Genomic DNA, 18713 nt, shown 5'->3' with positions numbered 1-18713 from the left:
TTCTCTTATCTCCATCAACTATAATGAGCACAACATACATCTTTCCCCTCCTCACCCTTAGGATGGAAGTGGTATATGCCCATGGAAGCAGAGTGTCCTGAAAAAAGCAAGGGGGATGGAAGGATGGAGTGGGAGTCAGCACACGCTCTCCAGCAGAAAAGCCACCTACAAAGAGAAGTCACATATTCAGTGAACTGAATAGTCTTTTAGAAGATCATCAGTTAGCCCAAGTATTTCCTCAGTCTCTAAAAATTCACCCTTACCTTGCATTGCCAAATTTAGAATAGTAATCATGCTGACAACATAAACTAATAATTAAATGATGCTCAGAAGAGACTTTTGGTTTTCTCTTTTTTTCAATTTAAAAATCTAGAGGATAGGCCTATATACTGTGTAGATTTCCAGATTCTGGAAACCTTACTTGATTTGATAACTTGTTATATTTAGAGATGTTGGTAAGTTGATTTAAACCCTATAAATACTATTCCTTTTTCTATTTTTAAACAGTGTGGAGGATGCTGGGCCTTCAGCGTGGTGGGGGCAGTGGAATCTGCATATGCAATAAAAGGGAAGCCCCTGGAAGACCTAAGTGTCCAGCAGGTCATTGACTGTTCGTATACTAATTATGGCTGCAATGGAGGCTCTACTCTCAATGCTTTGAACTGGTTAAACAAGGTAACTAGTCTCTCAGCCTTTTAAACTCTTTATTTCCTTTTTTGCTTGTTTACTGTGTGTTCAAAATTCAGACAGTTTGTTCGCATATATTAAATAACGTTTCCATGCTCAGAAATGTATATGATCAAAGTTTGAAGTAATTAATCAGAATATTTAAAAAGAATCATTTCTAGGCAAAGCAATTGTCAAGAAATCAAAAGGGGAAAAATCTGAAATCTGTCTTCAGAGAAATATTTATATTTATTTCTTGACATTTCTTAGTATATACATGCTTTTTAGCAGATCTGAATATCTCATAATTCCCCAGAAAGTTGAGAATATATGAATTTTTTATTTTCATGGAATTTCTGAATGTTAAGGTTAAAAGGGAATTAGAGACTAACTAATCTTTTACCTCTTTTTTTTTTTTTTTTTTTTTGAGACAGCATCTCACTCTGTCACCCAGGCTGGAGTACACTGGCGCAATCTTGGCTCATTGCAATCTCCGCTTCCCGGGTTCAAGCAATTCTGCTGCCTCAGCCTCCTGAGTAGCTAGGACTACAGGTGCCCATTACCACACTCAGCTAATTTTTTTGGTGTTTTGTTTTGTTTTGTTTTGTTTTGTTTTGTTTTGTTTTTTTAGTAGAGATGTGGTTTCATCATATTGGCCAGGCTGATCTCGAACTCCTGACCTTGTGATCCACCCGCCTCAGCCTCTCAAAGTACTGGGATTACAGGCATGAGCCACCGTGCCCAGCCTGTATCTCTTTTTATAGATGAAGAAATGAAGCCTGAGAGGTGAGATCATGTTGCCAAGTCAGTACCTTCATTCCCCGGCCTCTCACAGTAGGGTTTGCTCAGTATACCCCAGTGTCCCTCAGTGTTCTTAGGACTTGCCCTGACAGTGTCCCAGATCCAATATCAACTGCATGAAATTTGCCAATAAGGGTGCTATTGGGTTCTGTAAAACGCCATCAGAGTTCCCCAAACCTGAATTCTCTTCCATTATCCATTGGTTGCATTTTTAATCACATATTCCAGGAGCTGCTCTGTACACACTGTAGACAGCAATGAATTATGAGTCTCCTCCCTTTCATTAGCCTAGCATTCAAAAAGGGAGGATTTTGTACAGATAACTATGAAGTATTTGACACATGCTATATGAATGGCATAAAAGTGAAGTGATAGAAAGAATGCTTGGCTTACCCATTGCCTGTGTATAAACCACCGAATGGAGTCTGAAGGACTTGGCAGAACCAGAAGCACTGGGAGGAAAGTGAGCTGTCCTATAGCACTGTCAGGAGAAAGATGACAAGACTGTTATTAGATCCATGGAGGATCTACAAAAGGATGCTGTAAGATACAGAGAAGTAAGGGAGAAGGAAAGATATTGACTCCAAATGTCTAGGCTATCCAGAACAAGGTGCTTGTTCTGGATAGATTTAATTTATAATATTAAAAACCCAAAGTATAGGCTGGGCACAATGCCTCACGCCTATAATCCCAGTATTTCGGGAGGCCAAGGCAGGTGGATTTGTTGAGTCCAGGAGTTTAAGACCAGCCTGGGCAACAGAGTGAGACCCTGTCTTTACAAAAAATATAAAAAATTAGCCTGGTGTGGTGCCTCATACATGTAGTCACAGCTACTGGGGAGACGGAGCCCAGGAGGTGGAGGTTGCAGTGAGATAAGATTGAGCCACTGCACTCCAGCCTGAGCAACAGAACAAGACTCTGTCTCAAGAAAGAAAAGTGAAAGAATGCAAAGTATATGCACATGATGGAGGTGTGTGAAATTGAACCTGTTTTGACACAGTGAAGTAAGTTCTATTTGATTTACAAAACAATTGACAGTAAACATTTTCAGTGATTGTTTTCTTTTAGATGCAAGTAAAACTGGTGAAAGATTCTGAATATCCTTTTAAAGCACAAAATGGTCTGTGCCATTACTTTTCTGGTTCACATTCTGGATTTTCAATCAAAGGTTATTCTGCATATGACTTCAGGTAAAGATCTTATTGTATTATGTTTTTCTTTATATATTTTAAATTTATGATCTATTGAATATTTAGTTAATAATTTGATTGAAGGCATCACTGCATACTCTTAATCGTTGTAAAACCTACTTTTTACTAGAAAGAGTAACAATTACAATGAAATGTTGTAAATGTTGTTTCTTAATTATAATCTACTTAATTTTCCAAGTGTCATTGCAATAGAAATGAAAAATTTAAATTCTGTTTAAGGTATAATTTATATGTATATTTATTTGTTATGTTTTATATTTTATTATACTTATAAATTATTGGTACATAATTTATATTTATATTTATCACCTTCATCTTATCAAATTTAGGTGTTACAATACCATTAGCATATTTCAATCTTAATGGTGAGTCCATCCAGAATTGCTTTGTGCGGCTAATATCATACAGGCTACGTATCAGGAAACATATTTTAAATACCATTTATGTTCTTTGCATTTTTCAAGACATCAGCCATTTGAAAAATATAACACAAAACTTCAGATTAGAAACAAGAGGGAAGCATATATTACTGAAGATAAATTATGTAGCATACACTATAAGCATGATGGGAATGTAGGGATAGATAAAGACAGGCTGAGGGAAAGGACTTGTGTTGAGATTGAAGGGCAAGATAACTTTGGATAGTTTGGGGAGAAACAATCATTAAAAATGCTTTAAAAACACATGAAAAACACAGAGCTGGCTGGAGACTCATCATGACCATTTGATAGAGTTCATGGGTGAAAAGGACAAAGGGAGACCCAACCAACTCCTGGCTTCATTAAGAAAATATATGATGGGAACTTTGCAGTCTTTTGAAACAGAGAAAACAGAGGAACTAAATTAAATTTGGATAAGGTAACAGAATGCCCTATGACTTAGTGGTCCTGAATATAAAAGAATCCCTTGATCCAGATGGTATCTACCCAGGGGATCTGAAAGAAATCACGGGTGAAATTGCATCCTTGAACAAAATGTACCCGTTTAAATGAGCATAAGTGTGCCAGAGAACTGGCAGGTTGTCAACACAACTCTGGTCTGCAACAAGAGTCCTCAGGGTGACCCTAGGAACCATGTACCAGGCAGCCTTAATTCCATAGCTGGCAGGCTACGTAGGACTTATAATGAAATGTTCAGGGTCACTGAGTACCTTGGTCAACATCTCCTTTGGGGGTAAAGGTAATGTGCTTTCTAAAATGAGAAAGTATGCCCTATAAACTGTGACTTCCTTGAGAGTATAAGGGAAGGATGTATACAAGAAAAAACTAGATTTACAAAATATCATTAAAAGGGATTAAGGGAATCCCTTGTCATGGTAGGAAATTGAAAAAAAAAAAATTAAGAAGGAGCAAAAGAATAATAGGCATTAGTCTGAATTAAGGGAAAGAGAGAATGCAGGAGTTATTGGCATTGGGCCTTTGATTAGGAAGGAAGAGGTCCCGATCAAAGTCTCTTGTTTATATTGAAGATTAAACTCTAACAATACAATGCTAAGCTGATAGCATTTGACTGCAGGAAGATCTTTCTTTGATTTATGTATTCATTCAGATATTTACTGACTTTTTTTTTAAGTTCTGGGAATTTGGTAAAGAACAAAACAGACAAAAACCTTGTCCTCATTAGTAACTGAGACAGACAATCAACGAGAAATGAAAATGCATATGGCATGTTAACTGTAATAATTTCCAAAGAGAACAAAAGAAAACAGTGGGAGGAAGAGGAAAGATCTGGTGGTAGGGGGAGTGTACAATTTGAGAAAGGGTTGCCTAGCAGGGTCTCACTCACTGAAAAGGTTATGTTCAAATGAAGACGTGGAGAAGTGTGTGGACTTAACCACGCAGATATCTGGGGGAAAATTGTTCCAAGCAGAGAGGCTGTAAATGCAAAGATCATGAAGCAGAAACATGTCTCGCATGTTAGAACAATGATGAAGCCACTGTGGCTGCAGTGTGGAGAAAAAAGACAAGACTAGTAGGAGATGAGGTCATACTGTCCCTGTATTAGTCTGTTTTCATACTGCTGATAAAGACATACCCAAGACTGGGAAGAAAAAGAGGTTTAATTGGACTTACAGTTCCACATGGCTGAGGAGCCCTCAGAATCATGGCGGGAGGCAAAAGGCACTTCTTACGTGGTAGCAGCAAGAGGAAATGAGGAAGAAGCAAAAGCAGAATCCCCTGATAAACCCATAAGATCTTGTGAGACTTATTCACTGTCACGAGAATAGCATGGGAAAGACCAGCCCCCACGAATTCAATTACCTCCCTCTGGGTCCCTCCACAACATATGGGAATTCTGGGAGATACAATTCAAGTTGAGACTTGGGTGGGGGCACAGTCAAACCATATCATTCCATCCCTGACCCCTCCAAATCTCATGTCCTCACACTTCAAAACCAACCATGCCTTCCCAACAGTCCCCCAAAGTCTTAACTCATTTCAGCATTAACCCAAAAGTCCACAATCCAAAGTGTCATCTGAGAAAAGAGAAGTACCTTCTGCCTATGAGCCTGTAAAATCAAAAGCAAGCTAATTACTTCCTAGATACAATAGGGATACAGGTATTGGGTAAATATAGCCATTCCAAATGGGAGAAATTGGCCAAAACAAAGGGGTTACAGGGCCCATGCAATGCCAAAATCCAGCAGGCAGTCAAATTTTGAAGTTCCAAAATGATCTCCTTTGATTCCAGATCTCACATCCAGGTCATGCTGATGCAAGATGTGGGTTCCCATGGTCTTGGGCAGCTCTGCCTCTGTGCGTTGCAGGGTATAGCCTCCCTCCTGGCTGCTTTCATGGTCTGGCATTGAGTGTCTGCGGCTTTTCCAGGTGCATGGTGCAAGCTGTCAGTGGATCTACCATTCTGGGGACTGGAGGACAGTGGCCCTCTTCTCACAGCTCCCGTGGGACTCTTTCGCGGTCAGACACCCCACGTTTTTCTTCTGCACTGCCCAAGCAGAGGTTTTCATGAGGGCCCTGCTCCTGCAGCAAACTTTTGCCTGTGCATCCAGGCATTTCTGTATATCTTCTGAAATCTAGGTGGAGGTTCCCAAATCTCAGTTCCTGGTTTCTGTGCACCCACAGGCTCAACCCCAAATGGAAGCTGCCAAGGCCACATCCTGAGCTCTATGTTGGCCCCTTTGAGCCATGGCTGGAGCATCTGGGACACAGGGCACTAAGTCCCTAGGCTGCACACAGCATGAGGACCCTGGGCCTAGCCCATGAAACCACGTTTTCCTCCTGGGCCTCCAGGCCTGTGATGGGAGGGGCTGCCATGAAGGTGTCTGACATAACCTGAAGACATTTTCCCCATGATCTTGGGGATTAACATCAGGCTCCTTGCTACTTATGCAAATTTCTGCAGCTGGCTGGAATTTCTCCTCAAAAAATGGGTTTTTCTTTTCTACTGCATCATCAGGTTGCAAATTTTCTGAACTTTTATGCTCTTTTTATGTTTCCCTTTTAAAATGGAATGCTTTTAACAGCACCCAAGTCACCTTTTGAATGCTTTGCTGCTTAGAAACTTCTTCCACCAGATACCCTAAATCATCTCTCCCAAGTTCAAAGTTCCACAAATCTCTATGGCAGTGGCAAAATGCTGCCAGTCTATTTGCTAAAACATAACAAAAGTCACCTTTGCTCCATTTCCCACAAGTTTCTTATCTCCATCTGAAGCCACCTCAGCTTGGACCTAATTATTGTTCATATCACTATTGGCATTTTGGGCAAAGCCATTCAGCAAGTCTCTAGGAAGTTCCAAACTTTCCCACACTTTCCTATCTTCTTCTGAGCCCTCGAAATTGTTCCAGCCCTCTGCCTATTACCCAGTTCGAAAGTCACTTCCACATTTTCGGGTATCTTTCCAGCAATGCCCCACTCTACTAATACCAATTTACTGTATTAGTCCATTTTCATGCTGCTGATAAAGACGTACCCGAGACTGGGAAAAAAAAGAGATTTAATTGGACTTACAGTTCCACATGGCTGGGGAGGTCTTAGAATCACGGTGGGAGCTGAAAGGCACTTCTTACACTTCTTTCATGGCAGTGGCAAGAGAAACTGAGGAAGAAGCAAAAGCGGACCCTCCTGATAAAACCATCAGATCTCATGAGACTTATTCACTATCACAAGAATAGCACTGGAAAGACTGGCCCCCATGATTGAATTACCTCACCCTGGCTTCCTCCCACAACACATGGGAATTCTGGGAGATACAGTTCAATTTGAGACTTGGGTGGGGACACAGCCAAACCATATCAGTCCCCAAGCAGTAGCCTTAGAGCAGGGTATTAGAAGAATGGCCTTGGAGATGAGAGATGAGGGGTATGTATAGATTCATACCCCAAACAGAGGGTAAAGCCCTACACAGTTTTTTATTGGAGAGGAGATAAGAGAGAAGGGAGTCTAGGAGGATTCCCGGCCTTTTGATCTGAATGACTGAAAAATAGAATTACCATTAATGAAACTTGAAAGTCTAAGACAGGAACAGATTTAGAAGGAAACAGCAAGAGTTCAGTTGGAACACCTAGGAAGTGATCCCAGGAAAGACTGGTAGTGGGGTGGGGAAATGAGAGAACCAGGGCAGCAGGGTTTCTTGATTAAGCCAGTTAGTGCTGTGGCTAACCTCGTGCTTAGTCCTGCTGGAGAACTCTGGTGGCCAGGGTAAAATGTACACTCAGTGCCATCCCACCCAAGTTGATGATTGTTGTCTTCCCTGGTTCATTAGTTGAGGGTGCAGCTAGGGATAGAGATGGGGACTAGACTTGCTTTCCGGACTCTAGGAGGAAAACAGCTCAGCGAAAGGGCTGCAGGATCTCATTGTTGCAAGTTGGGTGAATATGCATTGCATTGGTGACAGCCTGAGGATGTAGGAAGGTCTTCCAAAGCATTTGCTCTAACTGGGCACAAGACGTGGTCCTTTGTACTTCAATAATATTATTTCCATATAAGGTGGATTCCTGAGACTCCCGGAGGGCCATACAGCTCGTAAACTGTGGAGTCGGATTAAAACTCGTATCTGTTCAACTCCAAAGCTTGTGCTTTTACTCCCAACACTATTGGTAAGGTCATGAGGTCTTAGGTTTTCAGCCAAACACTCTTTAAAATATTGTACAGAACCTGAACACATCTAAGAAGGGAAAAAAATCCTCTGAAACATAAAAATATAATCTAATTTTAAAGCAAAATGATCCCCCAGGGTTCTGCATGAATTTTTATCAGACCCCAGAAATTTCAGAACTCAAACTAGAATATGAGAATGACTATGTAAATAAACAAAACCTATAGGAACCTACTACATATAACAACAGTCAGAAAAATTCAGACACAGTATAACGCACTGAATTCTAGGGAAGATGAGATGGAAACCTACATCATGAAGTATCGGTAACAGGTCAAACTTGCCTTCATTGCCGCATCTTGATGACAATAAAATTTAGGAAAATTCTTTGAAGACTGTAGGTTTTGGAAATTAATCTGAAATGAATAGTAAACTCATGGAATCAATGTTTGATAATATAGCCATTATCAACAATGTACATGTTGATAGTAGTTCTATATTGGGTTAATAATGAAAATTAAAATGCTATCTGGAGCATATTTGAACTCTCTAAAAACTGACATCTTTCTGAAAGACAAATGGTAGCAATGCCACTCAATTCTGGGGCCAAATGGAACATTTTCCTCTGCTTATGACAGAGGCTTGTCATTCTATATCTTACTTCTAATCTTTGATATCTTTTCTTCAGCTCTAACCCAAATCAGGGATTATTACTAAACTGTTTCTTTGATTCTGTAATGTCAGTTACCCTTTGCATTCTAAAAATATTCCTTCTTCTTTATCTTTCTGCTTTTCTCCTGATGTCCCTGAAACTTGATCTTTGATGAGATGAACTTCCAGTAATCCTTTGTTATCTCAAATTGGTAGAGACAGCTGTGTTCCGGTTGATAGAGAGATTATTATATATATATCATGTTTAAATCAGGAAATACTCAAAGAATTTTTATACAATAAGATATACTTTATACACTAAATCCTATGGGGAACAAAATCAGTTATTAGATAAGTTAGAAATGAGGGAAATAAATAATCCTTATTGTAAACTTGGAGTATAACTTATATGCTGGGCATGCTACATAATTCATGTCTTGCAAAATTATATCCCATAATTTTATCCTTATATTGATTCTGCACGGTAGGTTGAAGGGCTGCAGTGTATAGTTGGAATTTGAACCCAGGTGTGGGATAATTAAAAACCTATAACCTATCATGACCCTTTTAAAAACTTCACAATTTTGCCTGTCTCAGGATCATCTTAGTTAATATGAACTGTTTTACAGTAGCAAAAATTAGAAATGTCTGCTTATCTCAAAAAGCAGATATTCATGTTAATAGGTAACATGAATAAATGTATAAAATGAGTATATAGTTTCTATTTCAGTAAATTCCATTATTATGCAGTCAACTTTTTGTTCCTCTGTGGACAAAATATTCCCTCTCTAGAAACTGGTCTCCAGCTGGTCATCATGAAAGATTATTTACTCTTTCAAGCCACTAATCCACCCCTGGCTTGCTGTAGCACTAAACTACAAAATGCTATCTTACTGGCTTGAACTATTACGATCTTGTTTCAGTATCCTTCACCCAGAAAGCTGTCCTTTGAAAAATGTCAATAATTATTTGATCACTCACTTGTAAGATCGATGAAGGACAAATGTTGTATAATATGAGACTTTATGTCCATGTGTGAAAGCAATAATTGTGTATTTTGCAGTCTTCACAGTCTAACACCTAGTTCTTCTGACATCCTAACATTTCTTGTCTTTTTAAAATATTTGTTTAACATTTCTACTATTGTATAATTATATTAGCCACTTTTGGGTAGCCCTTCCCTATAATTTCTATATTTGAAAGTGACTAACTTAAGTTAGTCTCTTGATTCTCACGGTGTGGCAGAGATGGCAAGATATCTCCAAATATCCAGTCTTTCCACTTTCCTTAATAAAAGAAGCCCTATATCTTCACTGACTTTCCAGCCAGCTACAGAACTCATTCCCCATCTTCTTTTAAGCTAGACTTAGTCATATGACTGAGTTCTGGCCAATGAAATCCGTGAAGATATATGTGGAAGTGTTGCATGTTATTTCTGGGAAGTGTTTTCAACAGAGATGTACCACTTCTCCTTTCTACTGTCTTAAATATGGGTTAAATGGCTGGAGTCCCGGCAGCCATCTTGGACCATGAATGGACCCTGAAAATGGAGACCTTTGAATAGCAACACAATGATAGAGAAAGAGCTTGGGTTCTTGATATCCTGTAACCCTATCCCAACCATAGACTACCAATCTCTCCAACTTAGCTTCCATTGTTTAGGTCCTTTGTAACGGCAACCAAACCTACTCAGAATCATACACAGATTGTATAGATCATTGTTATTTTTACCTTAAAAACTAAATTTTCTAACCAAATATTTCCTCTTTTGGTAGTAACCAAGAAGATGAAATGGCAAAAGCACTTCTTACCTTTGGCCCTTTGGTAGTCATAGTAGATGCAGTGAGCTGGCAAGATTATCTGGGAGGCATTATACAGCATCACTGCTCTAGTGGAGAAGCAAATCATGCAGTTCTCGTAACTGGGTTTGATAAAACAGGTAAGTGCTGAAAAGACTCAGTTGATTGCTTTCCAGCTTGGATGCTGACTGCAACATGATCACCATCCTGTAGAACATTGAAATTTGGTTCTGCTATGGCTAAGTCCTCATAAGACCTTCACAACTTCTCAACAATCTTATAGGTGTAAATGTGCCAAGCCCAGCTTGGTCGTGGAGACCCTAACCCAGTGGCACTAGAGGAATTAAAGACACACACACAAAATATAGGGTGTGGAGTGGGAAATCAGGGGTCTCAGAGCCTTCAGAGCTGAGAGCCCTGAACAGAGCTTTACCCACATATTTATTGACTGCAAGCCAATGATAAGGATTGTTTCTGTAGATTATAGGTTAACTAAAAGTATTCCTTATGGGAAATAAAGGCATGGGCTGAAATAAAGGGATGGGTCCGGCTAGTTATCTGCAGCAGGAGCATGTCCTTAAGGAACAGATTGCTCATGCTATTATTGTGGTTTAAGAATGCCTTTAAGCAGTTTCCTGCCCTGGGTTCGGCCAGGTTTTCCTTGCCCTCATTCCGGTAAACCCACAACCTTCCAGCGTGGGCATCATGGCCATCACGAACATGTCACAGTGCTGCAGAGATTTTGTTTATGGCCAGTTTTGGGGCCAGTTTATGGCCAGATTTGGGGGACCTGTTCCCAATATAAATGTCTTGTCAGATTCCACCTGTCAATTTTTGGGTGGATATCTTGTTAAAATGATGATAATTTTTATCAGTATAAAACTCTCTGGAATATTTAGAATAATTGTTGGGAAAAGGTAAGTGCATATTATTTTATCATATGTATGTATCAGTTCTTTGTTTCTTTTTCTCATTCCTTGGAAATTGGTGTTTGTTTTCATTTTATGCAGTCCCTGTATAAAGGGAAGTGAATTCAAACATATATTTCTACTGATTGGAGTGTGTCCCTAAGTACTGCTCAGGTTTACTTAGTTAAAATAAAGTAGTTTAAGTTACATTACATTACGTTACATTTTTAATATTCTTCTCAGAGCTGCTATCCTTATCAAAAATCCAACTTAAAATAAAGAAACTTAAACATTCAAAACAAAGTTGAGTTTTCAGGATTTGTTACCATTTATGTTTCATTGTAGGAAGCACTCCATATTGGATTGTGCGGAATTCTTGGGGAAGTTCATGGGGAGTAGATGGTTACGCCCATGTCAAAATGGGAAGTAATGTTTGTGGTAAGTCATAAATTTGTGTTTAGAGCCTCGAGATAAATATTAAGGAGATTATTTGAATATTTTAGAGTTACAATATACTCAAACCACTTTAGCAGTAATAGTTTTTGTCCTTTAACCAAATGATGAACAAAAAAAGTGTTTTACAAGAGGAACTGTTAAACATATTAGTATTTGAAAAAGAAAGAGGGACCTTAGTAAAAAATATATGTTACATATGTATCTTAAAACATAAGGTAAAGTAATAATTTACCAAGATTAATTACTTTAAAAATGAGATAAACACAAAGCTTAGGAGACTGGACTCCTGCAGAAATGTCTTCTTGTTCCAAATTTACATTTCATAACTATAAAGTTTTCTTAATTTGTGTATTGTAATATCTGCTCAATGATTATCAAAAGTTTTTCTTTGTTTTAAAATATATTGAAACTGAGCATTAGTATTGTTTGTGACTTAATATGCCCCTTACCATCTACAAAATTCTAGCAAAACACCCACTAGAATTGAGAGGCTTAGGCAAATACCAAACATGCTTTTTTATTGAATGACAACTTTTTTTTTTTTTTTTGAGATGGAGTCTCACTCTGTCTCCCAGGCTGGAGTGCAGTGTTGTGATCTTGGCTCACTGCAAGCTCCGCCTCCCAGATTCACACCATTCTCCTGCCTCAGCCTCCTGAGTACCTGGGACTACAGAGGCCCACCACCACACTCGGCTAATTTTTTGTTTTTGTATTTTCAGTAGATACAGGGTTTCACCGTGTTAGCCAGGGTGGTCTCGATCTCCTGACCTCGTGATCCGCCCTCCTCGGCCTCCCAAAGTGCTGGGATTACAGGCGTGAGCCACCATGACCGGCCTGAATGACAACTTTTTAAATGGACCACCAACCAAACTAAAATAGCTGGTTAAGAATTTTTACCATGTTATAAAACTATATTCAAACCTATGTTCTAAAACTTTTGGTTTAGAAATCAGCATATTTTCTGAATCAAAATAGACCCAAGCTAAGTTACATATTAGAGCAATCATGTCATTTCTCATTATAATTTGTTCCAACATATATATAATTTTTTTAAATGCAGAATTTTTCAGATTATGAGACTGATTAGTTACAGAAAAATTTGAAAGTTTATGTTTAATGATTATTATCCAATCATTCCATAAGGCAGAATCCATGAGAGTTCGTGAGTGATCTATTCTGTCACCCTGATGAGACAGTTTTAATAAGTCATTCATTGAAAAAAGTGAACATCACAGAAATATATTGGGCAGAGCACTAGCAACCCCATCAGGCCTCCACTTTTCAGCATTACTGGGAGCTTGTACATCTTTGGAACTTGCAGATAAATTACTGATGTTGGCTGGGCGCAGTGGCTCACGCCTGTAGTCCCAGCACTTTGGGAGGCCAAGGCGGGCGGATCACAAGGTCAGGAGTTCAAGACCAGCCTGACCAACATGATGAAACCCCGTCTCTACTAAAAATACAAAAATTAGCCAGGCATGGTGGTGCGTGCCTGTAATCCCAGCTACTTGGGAGGCTGAGGCAGGAGAATCACTTGAACCTGGGAGACAGAGGTTGCAGTGAGCCAAGATCAGGTCTCTGCACTCCAGCCTGGGCAACAGAACAAGACCCTGTCTCAAAAAAAAAAAAAAAAAAAAAAAAAAATTACTGATGCTAATCATTGAACCCTTGCTGCTAAACATATATTATGTCTGACTGCAGCAGTGGTGGATCTTGGATTTGGGCTGAGGGGTGACTGCTTTCAAACCTCTGACAGGAGTGTTAAAATAACATAATTCAAATATTGGTTATAATTGCCTCAGTTATAACTACATCCCTCACTACAGCCTTTCTCTATCCCTCAGCCACTAAGGGTGAGTGGAGATCATTTCTGCTCTCCACCTGCTTTCATAATATAAATCTTTAAGGGTATGCCTGGTTAGTAATCATACAAGGATTGAAATTGTTCCTGAAAGTGAGTATGCTCTGAAAGTTACAATGATGTCGTATTACTCTTATGAACAATGATATAAGGCAGATCGTATTTCATAGCTGCAAGAGATTTCGAAGATATGGTTAGTTACAATAAAAACCAGTCTTCGGGGCCGGGCGCGGTGGCTCAAGCCTGTAATCCCAGCACTTTGGGAGGCCGAGACGGGCGGATCACGAGGTCAGGAGATCGAGACCATCCTGGCTAACACGGTGAAACCCCGTCTCTACTAAAAAAATACAAAAAACCAGCCGGGCGACGTGGCGGGCGCCTGTAGTCCCAGCTACTCGGGAGGCTGAGGCAGGAGAATGGCGTAAACCCGGGAGGCGGAGCTTGCAGTGAGCTGAGATCCGGCCACTGCACTCCAGCCTGGGCGACAGAGCGAGACTCCGTCTCAAAAAAAAAAAAAAAAAAAAAAAAACCAGTCTTCGGATAAGCTAGTTATTGCTTTTGCCATGATGTTGCAGTCTGTGTTCTTGTGTATAAAGAAAGCATAGCACACTTGTGATTTATTAAAGTTTTACCCACATTCAAATTTTAGAATTTGAGTTATGAAATTGCATTTAAAATAATTTCTTAAGTTATTTTGCCTCTAAGAAATAATGTATTAGTTCAATACAGATTCCAGATGCATACATTTATTCAGTTAACAAGTAGTTTTTGTAGTAGATTTTTTAAATCTTTACAATTATTTTAGTTTCTTAAAATGAAAATATTAGGCATACTTCTAATATGCCTAATCTCTAATATCTGCTTTTGATGATACCATGTTTACATTGACAAGCTGTGGTAAGTATTACATTATTTTCTTAGTAGATACTAACTCTTTCTGAACCCAAATGAAAAGTTGCTTTATTTTACAATTTCAAAAACATCTAAAGAGGAAATAGACTAATGATTCCTTTTTTTCCCTTAGGTATTGCAGATTCTGTTTCTTCTATATTTGTTTGACATGTTGGGCAGATCAAGAGACAGCTACAAAATGAAGGTTTTCATAATGCAACGTAACATAGTACTTCAAAGTGTTATTCAACTTCAAGTTTCAGCAACTACCTACAAAAGATTCTAAGGCCTAGTAGTATTTAAACTAAGTTTCAGAATGTTACCTTCTTGTAGAGAGATGGACAACCAAAGTCAGTGGAACACACTCTGGCGCAGAAGGCTGCAAGGAAGCCTGTGGAAGAGTTTCCTGCCCTGAGAGGAAATTCAGATTAGGAAATATTTTAGGTCCCTGCAACTGGGGGAGGCTGCTGTTTACTTTTGTTTGCTTATTATTTATTTGATTGTTTATTATGAGATATTTCAGGTGGGATCAAAGAGGTCATAAGAATTTATTTTCTTTTGTGGGGTATAATTACTAGCTTTAGGTTACCCCTATACACAAGAATGGCCAACCTAAAATTTTGTGTTCCTTGTACAGTTAGTCATTTTGCAGCCCTCTGAGATAGTATATCGGAAGGATTTGCAACACCAATTGCTTTACCTAAACAAATGGTGCTTACTCTTTGAACAGCAGAGTGACCACGCAGAAGGAGGGAAAAGAAAAGGGTAAAATACCCTCAAACTGAAATTAAATGAACAATAAGGCAACTACATAAGTAACTTCCAGTAGCATTGCCTAAGAGACAAATTACTGTTTGTTAATTTTCATTGTGAATAGGAATCCAATAGATCGTATTTCTTACTTTGTTCTTTTTATACTAGGGAATAATCTTTTGTTCTCTAGTATATCAAAATATCAAAATATTATCTCATATTTTCTCCCTCTCTTTCTCTTACTCTTTCTCAAGTTTTCCTGGTGGCTTTGCTTCCCTGACTAAAGAATTAAGTCTCATTTTTACTTTCCATTTCTATTTTCTAGCCACTTAGTTGGCTCCCTTTGTCTCTATACTTTTACCAACATTAGGATCTCACCTCTTCCTTCCTTCCCTAATTCATAGGCACCACTCCTATCAAAGTCCCATCTCTTACCCCTGGGTATCAGTCAAACTGTGAGTTTTCCAGACTCTGTTTCCCAGTTTTCCCCTTAGCTTTCCCGGTCTCCCATCTGAACTGCTTCTTTGTGCACCTGTTTTTCTTTCCCTTGGCTCCCGGTCTTGATTCCTGTGATCACTCTTGCATCACTAATTGCACAAGTGATTTCAGGTGCAATTCTGATTAGCCTGCGTCTGCACAGTGATCAATAATCCAGTGTGCCTAGAAGGGACACTGTGTGCTGTTCATGACCTGCAACTAGAAAACAAGCCATTTCTTGTTAGCAGTGTGAGAACCTTATAGCAAAAGAGTTGGCCTTCTGGTTGAATATAAGTACAACCATATTAAATGAGTCAATACAAGAAAATTATTTCTAATACTATGTACGTACATATTTCTTCTCTAAACTTTATCGTTCTTTTCTAATGTATATGATCTAACAAAAATGAAACATGAAATGCAGCAGCAACCACTAAAAAAATTCAAGGACATCTCATTTTTTCTGTCACTTTTGCCCTTTGTTTATCCTTCCCTGTGATTAGATAAACAAAATAAAAAACAAAATGCTGTATTTCTCTTCATACACCAATCAGAACCAATCCCAAAAGAATGTTTGTTGACTCAGGTTTAGAGTTGTTCCAGGAAGACAGATATTGACATTTTAATTGATAAATATTTTTATTATTCAGGCATGCCAGAAAAGAACTATGTCCTGCTTGTCTAGTTTGTATTTGCTACTGACTTTCTATGTGATATAAATGCATTTCTAATACTCTTTCTCAAGTTCTAAAGGATTTTTAAATTTCAAATTGATTAATATGTTTCTGCTGTTGTGGATTTTGATGATATTTACAATAAAACAACCTACATTTGACTTTGGTTTAAAAAGAACCTCTTCTTAAGTGTATGGCTTACATTTCGGCAACACAGTATTACTGTGCTTTATATTTACACTGTTTTCTCAGCTCTAAATTAATATATCCAGCTTTTGGTTTTCTCCATAGGCACTTTAACCTCAGTGTTTCCAAAACTCCATTCATCATCTTCCCTATCTCCTCCCACCGCCCCCAACAAAAATCTGCTTTACCTTCTAGAGCCTCTATTTTGATTAACAGAATCAACATTATGGAATCACCCAATCAATACAATTAAGACAAATCTTAAACATTTAAGCAGGTCGTCTACACCTTGGTAACCCATCAGTGAATTACCTACCTCCTGTGGCTACTGTCATTTCTTAGTTGCAATGTTCTTTAGTGTCATTTATCTCCATTATTCAGTAGCCTACTCATTATACTCTATGTCCCTTAATCCAGACTCAGAGTCCGCTGATTCAGATCAATGTTCTTATAGTCCATCTACTTTGTTCCCCCTGCATTTACATTTCTCAAAGATATCAATTTTTCTGTTCCCAACCATTCAAGGGTTCCCAGTGCCTATGATACCATGTGAGCTCTTTTAAGTGAGCTTTCATGAAGAAGCTCCTCTCTACCTTTTCAACCATGATTGCTGCTGTGCTGCATAGTTCAATCGCTCTTATGCTGTGCTCCAGCCATAACAAACTGCTTAAGTCAAAGCAACAAAATCCTCATCTAATAATTAGAAGTCATAATGAAAGTCATCAACATGTTTCTAGATGTAGTTTCACAAAGATCTCAAAGTGGATACTAAATTAGCCAACCTTACAGTGATTTTCTAACCCATTTAAAAGTTATAAAGTGGGTCATCAGCACTAGAAGCAAGTGTGACTGGGCAAGGGTGGGAACTTGCAGTCTAAATTATTTTGATATTTATGTTAAGAATAACTGATATATCCTTTGATAAAACTCTTGCAACTTCTAGCTTAGTCACACCAAGAAATATAGATGTAAAGAATGAAATATAACCGTATGGTCTATGATATGATTTGGCTGTGTCTTAACCCAAATCTCACCTTGAATTGTAATAATCCCCACATGCCAAGGGCAGAGCCAGGTGGAGATAATTGAATCATGAGGGGGGTTTCCCCCTACTGTTCTCATGGTAGTGAATACGTCTCATGAGATCTGATGGCTTTATAAATGGGAGTTTCCCTGCACAAGTTCTCTTGCCTGCCACCAGGTAAAGCATGCCTTTGCTTCTCCTTTGCTTTCCACCATGATTGTGAAGCCTCCCCAACCATGTGGAATTGTGAGTTCATTAAACCTCTTTCCTTTATGACTTACCCAGTCTCAGGTATGTCTTTATTAGCAGCATAACAACAGACTAATACAACAGGCTAAGAAGGGAGTTACAGATTGGCCAGGGTGATTGACCAGGACTATCAAGATGAAATCAGTCTACTACTCCACAATGGAGGTAAGGGAGAGTAGGCGAGGAACACAGGAGATCCCTTGGAGTATCTCTTAGTATTGCCACGACCTATGATTAATGTCAGTGGGAAACTACAACAGCCCAATCCTGGCAGGACTGCAAATGGCCCAGACACTTCAGGAATGAAGGTTTGGGTCACTCCACCAGGTAAGAAACCACGACCTGCTGAAGTTCTTGCTGAAGGCAAAGAGAATAAGGAATGGGGGTAGTGGAATAAGGTAGTCATCAATAGCAGCTTCAGCCATGTGACAAGTTGCAGAAATGAGGACTGTAATTGTCATGAGTATTCCCTCTTTATTTTGTTGAGAACATGTTTTCACATATATACACTTGTACTAAGAAAATATATTCATTTTATTTCCTTTCTTTTTGCTTTATCATGTGATGTCAGATTTGTTTACTTCATATCAACATTTAAGTGTTGCTAACTTTATGTAATAGCATTTGGGTTGGGGATTGGTACACTTCCAGTTGTACAAAGGATAGCTGTACTGTATTAGGTGTAATTATGACCTTATTATTGTCTTTATTTGAAGATTATGTATGATTTCAGGAGATGTGGATGGGTTCAAGCTGACAAAGTTGTGATGGTTAATATTGAGTGTCAACTTGATTGGATTAAAGGATGCAAAGTATTGTTACTGGATGTGTTTGTGAGGGTGTTGCCAAAGGAGATTAACATTTGTGTCAGTGGACTGGGAGAGGCAGACCCACCCTCAGCCTGGGTGGGCACCATCTTATCAGCTGCCAGTGTGAAAGCAGGCATGGAAAGAACAGACCTGCTGAGTCTTCTGGCCTCCATCTTTCTCCCATGCTGGAGGCTTCCTGCCCTGGAACATCAGACTCCAAGTTCTTCAGCTTTTGGACA

The 18713-nt window shown here is 38.9% G+C and overlaps 1 protein-coding gene across 1 annotated transcript in view; it reads left to right on the top strand.

Moving 5' to 3' along the window:
* CTSO (cathepsin O) overlaps window positions 1-16384 on the top strand; it is a 30271-nt gene extending 13887 nt beyond the window's left edge. The window contains exons 4-8 of the mRNA XM_008000090.3: window positions 508-675; window positions 2536-2657; window positions 10163-10326; window positions 11440-11532; window positions 14436-16384. Of these exons, the coding sequence (XP_007998281.3) occupies window positions 508-675; window positions 2536-2657; window positions 10163-10326; window positions 11440-11532; window positions 14436-14470 (582 nt within the window). The 3' untranslated portion in view covers window positions 14471-16384. The remainder of the gene's footprint in view (window positions 1-507; window positions 676-2535; window positions 2658-10162; window positions 10327-11439; window positions 11533-14435) is intronic.
* Window positions 16385-18713: the final 2329 nt, after the last annotated feature.

The sequence above is a fragment of the Chlorocebus sabaeus genome, chromosome 7, assembly GCF_047675955.1.
Source record: "Chlorocebus sabaeus isolate Y175 chromosome 7, mChlSab1.0.hap1, whole genome shotgun sequence".
Classification (NCBI taxonomy): domain Eukaryota; kingdom Metazoa; phylum Chordata; class Mammalia; order Primates; family Cercopithecidae; genus Chlorocebus; species Chlorocebus sabaeus.
Note: the sequence above shows the minus strand (reverse complement) of the source record. Positions and strands in the feature narration are given on the sequence as shown.